The sequence below is a fragment of the Lycorma delicatula genome, chromosome 1 (genome assembly GCF_047948215.1).
Source record: "Lycorma delicatula isolate Av1 chromosome 1, ASM4794821v1, whole genome shotgun sequence".
NCBI lineage: Eukaryota > Metazoa > Arthropoda > Insecta > Hemiptera > Fulgoridae > Lycorma > Lycorma delicatula.
In genome coordinates this window covers 33,305,228-33,320,472 of record NC_134455.1, presented here as the reverse complement: position 1 = coordinate 33,320,472, position 15,245 = coordinate 33,305,228, and the positions used below count along the sequence as shown (strand labels likewise).

Here is a 15,245-nt window from a genome sequence, read left to right as displayed (position 1 = left end):
CCAAAATGAGTTATTTGTATAAAAGATGTAATTACATAAAAAAATTGAGTGCGCGGACAAGTGTTCATTTAAACATGACTGTCTTTAAAAGTACAAAAGCTATAAAAAAAACTTTTTATTTTTTAGATAAAAACATGTCTTAATATTTTTGTACTCTTTAGCATTTTTTCTAACCCCGACTTTTTAAGAAAACAACCATTTATAAAATGGATTTAGTAAGTTTTATTTGTTTGATATTTTAAAACAGGATTAAAATATGAATTGTATTGGAAAAAGATAAAAAGTAATTTTTAAAATTAATTAAAATTTAATTTAATTGTAATAGTTCTAAACAATTCTACTATTCATATACAAAATATGCTTGGAAAGTTAGGCATTTATTAAGCAAAGTTATCTGCAACGTGCCTGAGTTTCCAAAATATTTTCTTGGTTGCAATTTGCATTAAAAAGTCATAGAGAAAATAAACTTTTTTTTGAATTAGTAATATTTAAAATGTTGTTAAAAATGGAATTATATTTTTTGCTATGCACTGCTGCATTCATTATTTATAGTCAGTTACTTCACTATAGCTTTCTCAATATTGTAATTATTTGGTATGTTTACATTTGTTTGGTACATTTAGTATGGTTTAGGTGCTAATGAAATCAAAATATTTTATTAATCCAAAATAATCTCAGATGTGATGCGCATCCAGATCTCTCAGTAAAAGTTATGAGCAAATCCTGTACTCATTTACTACTGGTGTATCTCAAAGTTCTCCTGGGTGTTTCATAATCTATTCTACTCTTAAAAATAATGGAAAAAGTTCATTAGAGTTCTGCTAGTCATTACAAATTAATTCAATTCATGTCAGTGGATTAAATCATATTTTTTTAATTAGAAAGAACAAGATAAAATTCAGACTTGTAAAAATTTTCAAAAAATATTACACAAGCTATTTGTGCATACAGGCTCAAAAGTTTTATATCAAAATTAAAGGTTTTAAGGTTTCAAGATAACTGGTTTTAAGACATGAGTAAATGTCTTAAAAGCTGTTATCAAGAGCTTAGAGTAAGGTTGTTAATAAAAAGTAGATTACAGAGTTCCATTAATGGCTGAGATATGTCAGTTAAGCTTTTGGAAATAGTTTTTAAATTGAGTTTTGAAACATTTACACTGGTGTACTGTGTATAGCTGAATATTATATTTTGTGTTAAGTGTCAGTCAATACTTTTCATAACAATTTTCAATTGAATGATTGGCTGCCCTTGAAGCATTCAGAAATACTACCAGTTTTATTGCATACAATTGAATTTTAAAAAACTGGAACTTCTATATGTCCACTTAACTGTAGTAGAAAACATAAAATCGGGATGTTGACCATATAAACATAATTATTTCCACTGAAATTCCCAACTAAATGAATCAGTTAAAAGTCAGTGTCAGCCAACATAAATTAACATAAAGTTAGTACCTCAACTGACCGCTGAGCAACTGAACAGGATTCCCAGATATAAAATGGGAACTCAATAGCATATAACAGAGAGCATCTCATGAATTCACATCATCTTGAGTTTGCTAAGGCATATACACTTGGTGATAATATATGTACCTAAGCATTTATAAAGTATTCTTAATATCATATTTTTTGTATGTCACATTTCATTATTGTATTGTAGTTTTGTAGATCTCATTCTATTACCAATTTTGCATTATTTGAAGTAGGATTTGTATTATATAAGAGCTTAGGTTTTTTATTTTTGTTTAACTTATGTTGGCTGGACAACAGTTTGCTGCAAATACTTTACTTTAGTTAATAAATAAAAAATCATTACCTGTAACTTTTTAGTACTATTATTTGTTGAAAAATTATTTTATTTCAGTGGTATCTAGTACCATTTATATATATATATATATATATATATATATATATATATATATATATATATATATATATATATATATATATATATATATATATATATCAAGGTATTAAAACCATTTACCACCAAGAGTACAGAATTTAATAATGCTTCTTATTTTTTAATAGCGTTTTCAAGGGTTCCCTCATCATTATCAAAATCAGTTTACTATCGTTGTAAATATTGTGTTACATATATTAGAAAAAAAGTTGAATTGATAACCACTTTTAGGGCACTGACTTTTTGAGTACTAGATGGTGAAATGGTATGCTATTGATTGCTAACTGGTATTGCTTCAAGATTGATTTCAGGTTTATTGTACTGTACAGTCCATTCCTGTCAAAAATATTTTCAAGCTTATTTAAATGTTGAAATTATGCAAGTGTTCAAAGTATCAAATACATTCATAAATACATCTATAAAAGAAAGATTAATGATTATGCAACTATTATAATACTACAAAAAGAGACAGTGTTGTCAGTTATGATAAAAAGTTGGTGTATTTTAAAGGCGATCTAGTAGCTGATGCACTACATTATTTCATGTTAAACTCAAAAACTCACCTTTGATGATTGATTTCTCCTGAATAAAAAATCATAGAGTGGGGAATGCTTATTCTAGAATTCCCTTATTTTATGTGTAGGATAAAGAAAAACGTACAGGAAAGACATAAATTAGAAAAAAAATTGTGGGCAGACTCTTATTTTGTCATTAAGCTCACGAAAGAAAAGTGTTAAATCCTCAAAGCAGCACCCTTGCAATTGGACCTAATATTAGATGATTCTGAAAGATTACTGGCTTTAAAAGTAATATATAGTTTTCAGATGCCTAGGCAATTGAGACAATTAATTATTCAATTACAGTTGCATTTTCCAGCAGCCATCAAAAGTGGTTGGTCTGTGGGGGATTTATTTGAAGATACTGTGTATGAAGCATCTATAAAATAAAATAAAATATGATTTATATGGTTTTGTTTTCTGAGTAATTTCTAGACCATTGAAGAAGTATGAATTTCCTTATCTTCTTTTCATTTATTTTAAATTCTAATGACAATTAACAGTTTTCTCAGTCTCTGGATACAATGTTGCTGTAAGATAACTCATATTCAAAGATGACAGAATAATAGAAATTTTAAAGGCATTGATAAAATGAAATGCAATACATATTGTATAGATAGAGGCATTGGCTGAACATTTGCATACTGAAAAAGTATTGCTTGCAGTATTGCATCTTGAGGATTAAATTTTATTTGAAAATTCTTTTTATCAAAATAAAATGGTTCTTTTTTGTGATATAGATGCAACATACAAGGTAAATAAGTCTGGTTTACGCCCAAAGCCAAATAACTTAAGCTCCCATCGATTTCCCTGTAATGTTTACCATTCGAAGTGAATGGTGAACATTACAGGGCAATACCAAATAACATTTTATGATACTTTCCTAGAACATAACCTTCACAGAATTCACTGTCACACTGAACTTCAATTCCACTGTCCTTGTAAGTAATATCAAACATCCTTAAAAATGGATTAAAAATCTTTTAATCCATCTATTTCTATCCAATGTTTAAACTTTAATATATCCAATACCAATAACATAAACTTGGGACAGTCATGCTTGGCACTTATGTCTTCTTAGATATATCAAAAGAAGTAAAATTATCATACCGATCCAATTTATTCATTTGAAGTGACCCATGGGGTGGTTGCTTGACCAATTCAAAAAAATTGAAACTTACACACTTCTTTCCTACTTTTCAGGATCTTTAAATAAAAAATTTAAAAAAATAGTTTTATGGTCCTGAAACAAGTAGTAGTAAACAATTAAGTTTCAATTATAGCAGTTTACCTGTGGCGGCCATTTTTGTGATTGGGTTTATGGAAAGAATCGTAACTAAAAAACTGTTGGTCCTGGTAGGATGAAACAAAAAGCAATTTAATCATATTTTCTCAAGGTAAAAGATTGGTCCAGTAGTTAATTTACCTATCTCTTTTCTTTCTATGAGAAAATTAGCAATAAAGTTGAGCATGAAAACTGTGAAATTTCACTTCTGATAATTTTTTTTCAAAAAGCTGGGATGGCATACAGAATTTGAATTATTTTTATATGTTGGTGTTTTACCATAAATAATATTAATTATGATATACTACTTATCGCTAAAGCTTTATGAATTTTTGAAAACTAATTTTTTAAATTCAAATAACTGATGGACCTGGTGATAAAAATATCAAATTTGCACAACTTAGAGAGTTTAAATATGATTAAATTGCTTTTTGTTCCCTTCCAGGACCAATAATTTGTTAGTTACGATTTTTTACGTAAATCCTTACAATCAAAAAAATAGGTAAGAAGTGGGTGTTTCAATTTTTTTGAATTTGTCAAACAACCAGCTTATGTTTTTTTGGACTCTTTAAATGGATTGACCCTATATGGAGTATGACCCTATATGGAGTATGGACTATCAATAAACCATTCATTCAAAATGAATTTTTCAAAGCCTTATACAACCATAGCACAGTGTTTCTTACTAGATGGACATTCATTTCGTTTAAGACCCTTTAACATGCATTTAAGATGAATAAATCCCACTTTATAATTTTTAGAGAGATGGCCTAACTTTCCACTAGAAAAACATTTCATGTGATTGTGACAATCTTCCTGGGTTGAAAATTGACCTTGAGTTTGGATAACATAGCTGTCACTTTATATATAAGCTGAGATATTAAATCACTGATGCATTTGCATATTGGTTAGCATCCAAACAAGGCAAGGCTTATTAATATGAGATGTATAAAAGTCAGAGGGTAATAGACGACTCCCATTAAAGCCCAACAGGGCAAGGAACGAAAGGGTGGTGTGGTGACCAGAACGTCATTAGGCGGGTGTCTTCCCCTGGGATGTCGCTTTATATTTTCCCCACGTTCTTTTAAACTCAGTTCATAAGATGTGAGTTGTTTCTGTAATTTAGACCATGTCTAAATTCGGTTGGCAAGACCATCTTCTATTGGCAACTCATGCCTTGTGTTGTAAATGTGGTCAAGCCTAGCATGCATATCATCATAATCTATATAGTTTTGTATAAGTGTCATTTTCATTTGAACTTCATTAAACTTTGCTAGAATTTTGTACCTTAGCAAATCCTGAGACTATGATATAGATTTATTTTAATTTCAACCATACCTCTTGGGCAGTGATAGAACTAGCTAATTTTAAAAAAGGTTTTGCGCCTAAAGAAAAAATGCTTTCTTTCAGGTTGATACAATTTCTTGAATTGCTTTTTTCCATACTTTACATATATCATATCTACAAATACAATTTTTCTATCACCCTTAGTTTTAAATAAATTATGCTTAAAAAAAAATAAAATAAGGGAAAATAGTTAAAATCTGTAAAATTTATAATTTTGCATGGCTATACGTGTGTTAGAATGATTTCACTGATGCTTTTCTTTTATAAATAGCTTCAGGCACATCTTGAATTAATGTCCAACAGTAATCAGCTAGTTAGCATGTTGATCAATTCCAAAATGTCTTTGTGGAAATGTTCACAGTGTTTGTCACATGTCTGTGAAATATTTTATGATATAATATAATATAATATTAAATTTTTGTATTTCTTTCTAAGTAAATTCCAACCTTGTAGTCTTGATCCTAACAGTTCAGCTTAATTTTTTGGTAAATTTAAATCCCTAATTGAGTAATTTAATTCACCTTGTGATATAAGCTGTGGGTTATTGGAAGATAATTCAAAATCATTTACTTCAGTACTGCCAGATTCTTTGCTTCTTTCGAAACATATATTCACAAGTGGCTCAGAAACTGGAATAATTTCACTTGAGGTACAGGCCTGATTGCAGATTGCAATGAAGGATATTTTACAAAAGTAACAATTGATTACATGATACTTTGGTTCATGCCAAACCATATGTACCTTTCAGCCATCCTCTTAAATATACAAACAATTAGTGCATACTATATGAGGAGCCCACGTCTTATCCTGATGACCAATTTTACACTGAAGTACAAATGATATGCTTTTTTAATTAAAAGGTATAATGTTTTTTCTATTAGATTTTACGGTAAACTCGCCACATACATAACAAAAGGCATCCACATCATTTACATAATTTCAAGGCATTATGATACTGCACTGTTAACATACAAAGACAGCAATAAGCCTGAACAAAATTTAATTCATTCCTAAATCCAGTGCTTAATACAAACAACACAGCTGTGTTTTCAGCTACATGTTTTGACCTGCACAGATATGATTAATCTTGTTCATGAATGTTCACTCTTCAGTATTAGATATGATGTCATAATATGTGATTATGATATGATTTAATTCTTTGTCTAGGATTGTTTATTTATAGCTTGCAAATTATGTTAACAAAGTTAAACAGTAGAAAACGAGCTAACAAAATACAATATAGGAGCTTAAAATACTAATTATACATTAAAAAATTTAAAAATCTTTATATTATAAAGGATTGAGTTCATATTAATTTTCAGCATCAAAAACTAGATTAAAATCATGTAACGCATGTTAGGAAACAAAAATTATGCTTCATCAGTGTAATCAGCATTTCCAATCTCAGGCTTGTAACAAAGTATCACACTCCAAACATGTTCTATACAATAATGTGCAAACTTGTATAATTTTCTTCGCCTGTAAGTATTTCACTTTTGTTTGTTTTCTACATCATTGAAATAAAATAGTCTACAGTTTGCCAACTTGAAGTAAATAAAAGAAAAAAAACCACATTGCTTTGATAACTGCCTGCTCTGCTACCATGCCATGTAAAACTCATAAAATAAACAAAGATCAGTTACACAAGGTATTTATTGTGATACAAAACACATCCTTTGTTTCAAAAACACACTTTGAAAATGCAATCCAACTTAAATTATTAATATCATATGTAGCATTTAAAATAAATATGGTTGCTAAGGGATACAGTTACTATGTGTTACCAAACAATTAAAATGAACAAATTTTGAAATTATTAAGAAATATATAAAACATTGTACATACTCGTTGACAAATAAAAATTCAGCTTCTTGCAGAAAACATGAGAACTGAAAGTAAAACCCAAAAATAAAAATTTGTCTTTCGTCTTAAAGTACATCATAAAAGGGTATATATTATGTCTTATACAGGCCATTAAAAATGTGATTGATCTTCCCCTCAAATTATCTTAATATATGTCATTGTTATTTGGTAACATTATAAATGCCTTGCCAGGTAGATTTTATATAATTCTCCTTTAGTGGGTCTAAAAAATGAAACTACAAAAAATAAATAAAAATTTTAAAGACTGAATAATATGCAGTAGTATCAACATGGTTATTTCATAGACACAAACAATGCAGTACAATATTCAAGTGAATTTCTAAACAGTTTAAATCCGAGTTAGTCTAACTCTCATACAGTAATATTAAAACAGGGAACAGTTGCCATTCTTCAAGGAATTTCAATGGTTCATCTGGTCTTATAGATGGCACCAGACTAAATTGTATGTAATGAAAATTGTAGAAAACTTAAGGTCTTGTTTAGGAGTTAAAATTTGGTCAAGAAAGGACAAAAAGTATTTCCACGCATAGATTTAATGCTATCCAATATGACTTCTTAATTATTATGACTATCTTAATATGACTATCTTAATAACAATATCTATCTTAATAATAATATGACTATCTTAATAATAATATGACTATCTTAATCTCAATATGACTATCTTAATTATTAAAGAAATACAATTTCGTAAATGGCTTTTTTATAAAAAAATAAGCAAATAAAGCACTGGTTTTTAGGAAAATTTTGACCTTATGTAGCATGATATGTATTTAGTAAAGGACAGTTGTAACCATCTTTGTCCTGGGCATGTACATTTTGAGAACCAATTAAAGTGCCATTAATTTTTTAATAAGTTCATATTTTCTTACTAAAATATTAGGCTTTCTGCCTGTTAACATGTAACTGTTTCTAACTGATCACCTTATCTCATTTTTGGGTGACATCAGCCAATTCCTCCTTTCAGTATGTAACCACAAAGCTGTCATAAGATGTATCATTTACCAAAAAATAAGCCATAGTTGAATCATAACAGTGGTTCAATACTGTGTACATTTGAATCATCATGTTTTGTTTGGGAGGTATGTATCAAATATATTTTGTATTTCCTGTATGTTCAATTAATTAATAGTCTCAACTAATGTAAGAGTTAATTGTACTGTACTTCTCTGTAATATTTTTTTTTTTTATGGTAACTTATTTCATCTGATAGTTTCTTTGGTCATATTATCTTTTTTGTTGTGATCTGAAGAAATAACATTTATTTGGCGAATATAATAATTTTCTATTTTTTTATAGACTCTACATAGTTATAAATTACCTGAGTGGACAGATACTATATATCCAAATCCAATTAAAACGGCTGCTGCTCATATTTATTCTTTACAAACCTATTCTCCTGAACAGAAAAGACTTAAGTCTGGTAAGAGTAAGAATTTATTGCTATTTAGATATTTATTACCCTTTAATACTTAGAATAGATTTACTGAAATTGTGATGATTAGAGGTTTAAAATTAATTTTTTTTTACTTTGACGTTGCTTTTATGTTTTTCTAATTTATGGTTATCATAGACATGGTAAATTCAACGTGAAAAGCTACACTGAAATGATCAGGGCTTAGTTTGTATTTTGGGGGTACCGAAATTTTGCATTGAATTAATTTATAAAATTGAAATAGTGAATCATACATGTATTTTGTGAATAAATTACTGTAAAATCAAAATGTCTGATTTGTTCAATGTTTTTGTTCATGAGTGAGATAATGTTAATTTAAAATTTAACTTTTATTACAATACACCAAACCAAATTGTGTATTAAAAACATTTTTTTTAAATTTACTTTAAAATGTTTTCGGCCATCTTTCATAACTATTAATCATCTTTGGTTTGATTAAGTATATTTATAAAATTTTTAAAATGGTTAATTATGCAGTTAGTTTTTAAAAATTTAAATTTCAAGTCAGTATAGATTTATAAAAAATATACTTTCATTTAGCTTAAAAAATCAAGAGTGTTAACCAGGTGATATATTTTTATGTGTATTAATAGCAGTTAATAATTTTAGAATTAAAGTCTGATAAAACATTAAAAATTGAAAATTACAATACTTCACAAACTTTAACCTTTCCCTTTTTGCCTTCTTTCCTTTTCCCCCTTTCCAAAAATATTTCTTTTTACGTAACTAATATATATTCTGAGTATAAGCCAATATTTTTCCAAATATCTCAACCCCAGTGTCATGTAGTGGGTCCATTTTTTGCAGAGGTATTTTTCTTTTTATGCAAGTAACACATATTCTGAATATAGGCCAAATCAGAACAAAAATACAATTTTTCAAAATATCTCAACCCCAACTCCACCTAGCAGGTCCATTTTTAAAAAAATATTTATTTTCATGTTTTTTGGTTTGATGTGCCTCTCCATGATTACCTATCTAGTGTCAGTTGTTTAATTTCGGTATATCCCCTACATCCTACGTCCCTAACAATTTGTTTTACATATTCCAAATGTTGCCTGCCTGTACAATTTTTCCCAACTACCTGTCCCTCCAATATCAAAGCGACTATTCCAGGATGACTGTCTTAATATGTTTCTTAATATAAGTCTGTCCTTTCTTTTAACTATATTTTTCCAAATGCTTCTTTCTTCATCAATTTGCCACAACACCCTTTCATTTGCCTTTTTATCCACCAATCTGATTTTTAACATTCTCCTATAGCACCACATTTCAAAAGCTTCTAATCTTTTCTTCTCAGGTACTCCGATCGTCCAAGTTTTACTTCCATATAAAGCTACGCACCAAACATATACTTTCAAAAACCTTTTGAAAGAGATCTTTTTTCCTGTGTTATTCAGCATTTTATATTGTACTCCTTCGTCCATCTGTCATAATTATACTTCCCAAATAACAAAATTCATCTACCTTCGTAATCTTATCTCTTCTAATTTTTATATTCAGTGGTCCATCTACATTATTTCTACTACATTTCATTACTTTTGTTTTGTTCTTGTTTATTTTCATGTAGTAGTTTTTGCGTAGGACTTCATCCAAGCCGTTCATTGTTCCTTCTAAATCCTTTTTACTCTCAGCTAGAATTACTGTATCAGAAAATCAATAGCATCATTATCTTTTTACCTTGTACTGTTACTGCGGGTCTAAATTGCTCTTTAACATCATTAACTGTTAGTTCTATGTAAAGATTAAAAAGTAATGGAGATAGGGAACATCCTTGTCAGATTCCTTTTCTTATTACGGCTTCTTTCTTATGTTCTGTTTACTGTGTATTACTGTGTATTATTACTGTTGCTGTTTGGTTCCTGTAAGTGTTAACAATTGTTCTTCCATCTCTGTATTTGAACCCTAATTTTTTTTAAATGCTGAACATTTTATTCCAGTCTACGTTATCAAATGCCTTTCCTAGGTCTATAAACGCCAAGTATGTCGGTTTGTTTTTCTTTAATCTTCCTTCTACTATTAATCTGAGGCCTAAAATTGCTTCCCTTGTCCCTATACTTTTCCTGAAACCAAATTGGTCTTCTCCTAACACTTCTTCCACTCTCCTCTCAAATCTTCTGTACAGAATTCTAATTAAGATTTTTGATTCATGACTTGCATCAAAAATGCATGTATTTTTCAGATTTATTTTCTCCTGCTTTCTCTGATATCATAACTATAACACTATTTTTCTAGTCTGATTCAACTTCCTCTTTTTTGTAAATATTACACACCAGTTTGTATAATCTATCTGTCGCTTTCTCACTTGCACTGCGCTGTAATTCTGCAGGTATTCCATCTATTCCTGGAGCTTTTCTGCCATTCAAATCTTTTAATGCTCTCTTAAATTTAGATCTCACTATTGTTTCTTCCCTTTCATCTTCTCCGACCTCTTCTTCTTTCTCTTCTTCTTTCTTCTTTCTCTAACACCATTTTCTAATTCATATTCTCCGTATAGCTCTTTAATATATTCCATCCACCTAACGACCTTTGCTTTCGTATTATAAATTGGTGTACCGTCTTTAACACATTATTAGATTTTAATTTATGTACCACAAAATTTTCCTTATCTTTCCTGTATGCTTCATCTACTTTATCACTGATCATTTCTCTTTCTACTTCTGAACACTTTTCTTTAATAATTCTTTAAGTTTGCACTTACTGTTTGTAGTATTTCTTAATTGTCGATATTTCCTTTTACTTTCTTTATCACTAGCATTCTTATATTTTTTACGTTCATCCATCAGCTGCAATACATCCTCTGATACCCATGGTTTTCAACCAGTTCTCTTTGTTCCACCTAAGTTTGCTTTTGCTGATTTAAGAATTTCCTTTTTAACATTCTCCCATTCTCCTTCTACATTTTCTACCTTATTTTTTTAATCAAACTTCTTGCAATGTTTTCGTCAAAAATCTTCTTTACCTCCTCTTCCTTAAGCTTCTCTAAATTCCACAGATTCATCTGACACCTTTTCTTCAGGTTTTTAAACCCCAATCTACATTTCATTATCACTAAATTATGGTCGCTATCAATGTTTGCTCCAGGGTAAGTTTTGCAGTCGACAAGTTGATTTCTAAATCTTTGCTTAACCATGATTCCTATCTGATATCTTGCTGTATCATCTGGCTTTTTCCTTGTGTATATTCTTCTATTATTATTTTTAAACTGGGTGTTGGCAATTACTAAATTATATTTCGTGTAAAACTCTATAAGTCGGTCCCCTTTTTCATTACTTTTGCCCAGTCCATATTCACCCACAATATTTCCTTCCCTGCCTTTTCCAATGCTTGCATTTCAATCTCCAACTATTATTAAACTTTCATCCCTTTTATGTGTTTAATTGCTTCAATTTCTTTGTATACACTACCTTTGTATACTACTCTACCTTATCATCATCATGGTACTTGTAGGCATATAGACGTTAACAATCGTTTGTCGGGTTAGGTTTTGACTTTATCCTTATTGCAATGCTTCTGTTGCTATGCATTTTGAAATACTCTACTTTCTTCCCTTTCTTCTTGTTCATTACAAAACCACTCCTGCCTGCCCTTTATTTGAAGCCGAGTTTATTCTAAAATCACCACCAAAAGTTGTTTTTATCTTCCCACCAAACCTCGCTAATTCCTACTACATCTACATTTAATGTATCCATTTCTCTCTTTAAATTTTCTAAGCCTCCATCTTTGTTGCATGAAAATGCAGAGACATTTCCATTGCTTTCAGCTGCACAGTACTCAGATGATTGAGTGATGTTGATATGGCCGTTCAAATCCTCCTGGCCTACACCCTTAACAACTACTGAAAGAGCTGCTGCCCTTTTTCAGGAATCATTCCTTAGTCTGGCTCTTAACAGGTACCTCTTCGATATGGTTTCACGTAACTAATAGATATTCGGAATAGGAACCAATTCAGACCATAAATACAATTTTTTTAAATATTTCGATCCCTGTGTCACCTAGTGGGACCAGACTACTTCAGAAACCTTCACAGGCGTGCATACAACAACTCATGAAAGTTTCATCGCAATCAGGTGAATGGCATGGACGAGACAAACAAACAAACATTCAATTTTATATATATATATATATATATATATATAGTAAGCCTACTCTTATACCTTTTGTAATCTATATGTAAACAATCATAGACTTAAACTGATAAATTGGTTTACTTGTAAATCTACCAAGTGATTGTTTTAGCATTTTAACAGCATTCTACAATGCTGCCCTATCAGAGAAATTGTTTGGACACTTTTAGCAAAACAATTTCTAATCACTTAGAATGTTTTTTTTTTTTTTGTTGTAATTAGATAGGGATTTTTTAAAAAGGTTAAGGCTTTAAATAAAAAACCCCTTGAAAGATAAATAAAATTTTATTACACTCAAAACAGTTCCACACACATTCCTTTCACATGTGTCCATCAATACCTGGATTTTTTTACCACATTACCTGTTTCCTTATTTCAGTGCCAAATAAGTACACTACCAGTGTTTTAAACATTCATTAATATCTTTCTTCTATTCACTTTCAAACTGCTGTTTGGCAAACTATTTTTAGGTACTTAAATGTTTAATAATCAGAGTACAGAATGGTTAAAATCTCAGTTTACTGAACAGGTGGTAAAAAATTTCTATACAAAATTCGTATGATAATTGAACAATTTATATTATAGTTTGTTGAGCACTGTCTGGCAAAAGCAATAATGAGACCTTAATCACCTTAAACTGCTACACCAAGTTTCCTTGGTGCTGCAGTGTGCATCGGCATTATCATTTCACATTAAAAAGAGTTAAAAAAGAAAACTTTCTCCCAGAAATCCTTGAACTGTGGTCACTGTTATGAAATAAACATTTTTTTTTTAGATACGAGGTGCAACAATAAAGTAATGAGACTGATGTGAAAAAAAATGTTGCTTACCGTTTTAGTCATGTTTAGTGTTGTCTCCTTCAAAGTAGTTCCCCTCTGATTGCACACACTTATTCCGGCGCTTCTGCCATTGATGGTAACATTTCTGTAACTCATCTTCTGTAATATCCTCCAAGACCCACATCTTGTGTTGTTTGAAAATGGTGTCCCTTGACCGCCATTTTAACTCTTGGAATTGGATATCGCACGGAGCGATATCTGGTGAATAAGGTGGCTGTGGTAGTACTGAAATTTGTTTTGAGGTTAAAAATTGCAGTACTGACAGAGCAGTATGGGATGGTGCATTATCGTGATGCAGAATCCAATTATCAGCAATGTTGGCACGGACACAAAGAACTTGTTTACGAAGTCTTTCTAAAATTTCTTTGTAGAAATATTGGTTAACTGTTTGTCCAGGAGGCACCCAATCTTTATGAACAATTCCCTTGGAATCGAAGAAGCACACAAGCATGCATTTCACTTTTGACTTTGACATGCGAGCTTTTTTTGGTCTGGGTGATCCCTTTGAGCACCATTGCGAACTTTGAGTTTTGTCTCTGTATCGTATTGAAAAAACCAACCTTCATCACCAGTGATAACACAGCTCAACAAATCTGGATAGATTTCCGTTTGCTTTAACAGATTGGCTGCCACATTTTTCCGTGTTTCTCGCTGTTGTGCGAGATTTTTGGGGACCATTTTTGCACAAATCTTTCTCAAACCAAGATCTTCAGTTAATATTAGACGAACCGTTTCTCGATCGATGTTGAGTTCTTCTGCAATCATTTTCACGGATAATCTTTGATCAGACCGTACGATTTCACGCACTCTGGTCAAGTTGACATCTGTCCGTGAGGTTGATGGTCGTCCACTGCGGTCTTCATCTTCAACATTCGTTCTGCATTCACTAAAAATTTTATGCCACCGAAAAACTTGAGCTCTTGACATAAACCTCCTCTCCAAAAGCCTTCTGAAGCTTACCATAAGTTGTCGTCGCGTTTTCACCCGATTTAATGCAAAAAGAAATGGCATACCGTTGCGCAATATTTTGCAGTTTCATTTCTGTGATGAGAGACACAAACACATGTTCACTTATTACAGCAAAACTCACGACTGAACAGTTGCATCATTGTGCAGCTTGGACTAGAAGTAGCTGACAGACCAAGGTAAAAGATTGTGTGCCTATGCAAGCTGCAGGGTTGCCACATCTTGCAAAGAAAAATCAGTCTCATTACTTTATTCTCGCACCTCGAATGTGTGCTGCCATTACAGACTTGGACATTAAAAAATTGTGAATATTTCATTATAGAAACATATTCCACCTATGCTGTTCAGGAAGAATACAAGTCAGATTAAGTAATGAAGTAGCAAATCCACAAACTCTTTGAAATCGTTATTGCCTATTTAAGGACTTTTTTGCAGTGGCAAATTCTTTAAACTTCTGGATTCTCATTTCATCCCAAATTTTGAGAAATTAAATGTTCTGAGATGAAACAATACTTTTTAGAATACATATTTTCATTTTTAGAGAAATAAGGTTCTGGGACTAAGAAAGAAAAGCTTATTTGAGTCTGATGGCTACATATTTATAAAAAAATAGTTAGCCTATTTGTCTAATGTGCTTTTGACCAAAATAGAATTAATTATAATTATCTTCTGAGGTATATGGGATTTGCAGAAAAATTGTGTATATTGTTAATAAAGTCTCTCCAATGTGCATTGAAATGTTAGCTTTCACAGAAAACATTACAGTTTTATTACATGACTGTAGTTATGTAAAATTATGTTGGTTTTTTTTAATATTGTATTATTTTTAATTATTTTACTGAAATTAATCTGTTTAAGATTCATGTTATTCCTCTATTCTGT

At 30.6% G+C, this 15,245-nt stretch overlaps 1 protein-coding gene across 1 annotated transcript in view; it reads left to right on the top strand.

Annotated features, from left to right (window-relative positions):
* Positions 1-15,245, top strand: part of LOC142317301 (prostatic acid phosphatase-like) — a 106,076-nt gene that overhangs the window by 54,032 nt on the left and 36,799 nt on the right. The window contains exon 5 of the mRNA XM_075353738.1: positions 8,275-8,398. Within this exon, the coding sequence (XP_075209853.1) occupies positions 8,275-8,398 (124 nt within the window). The remainder of the gene's footprint in view (positions 1-8,274; positions 8,399-15,245) is intronic.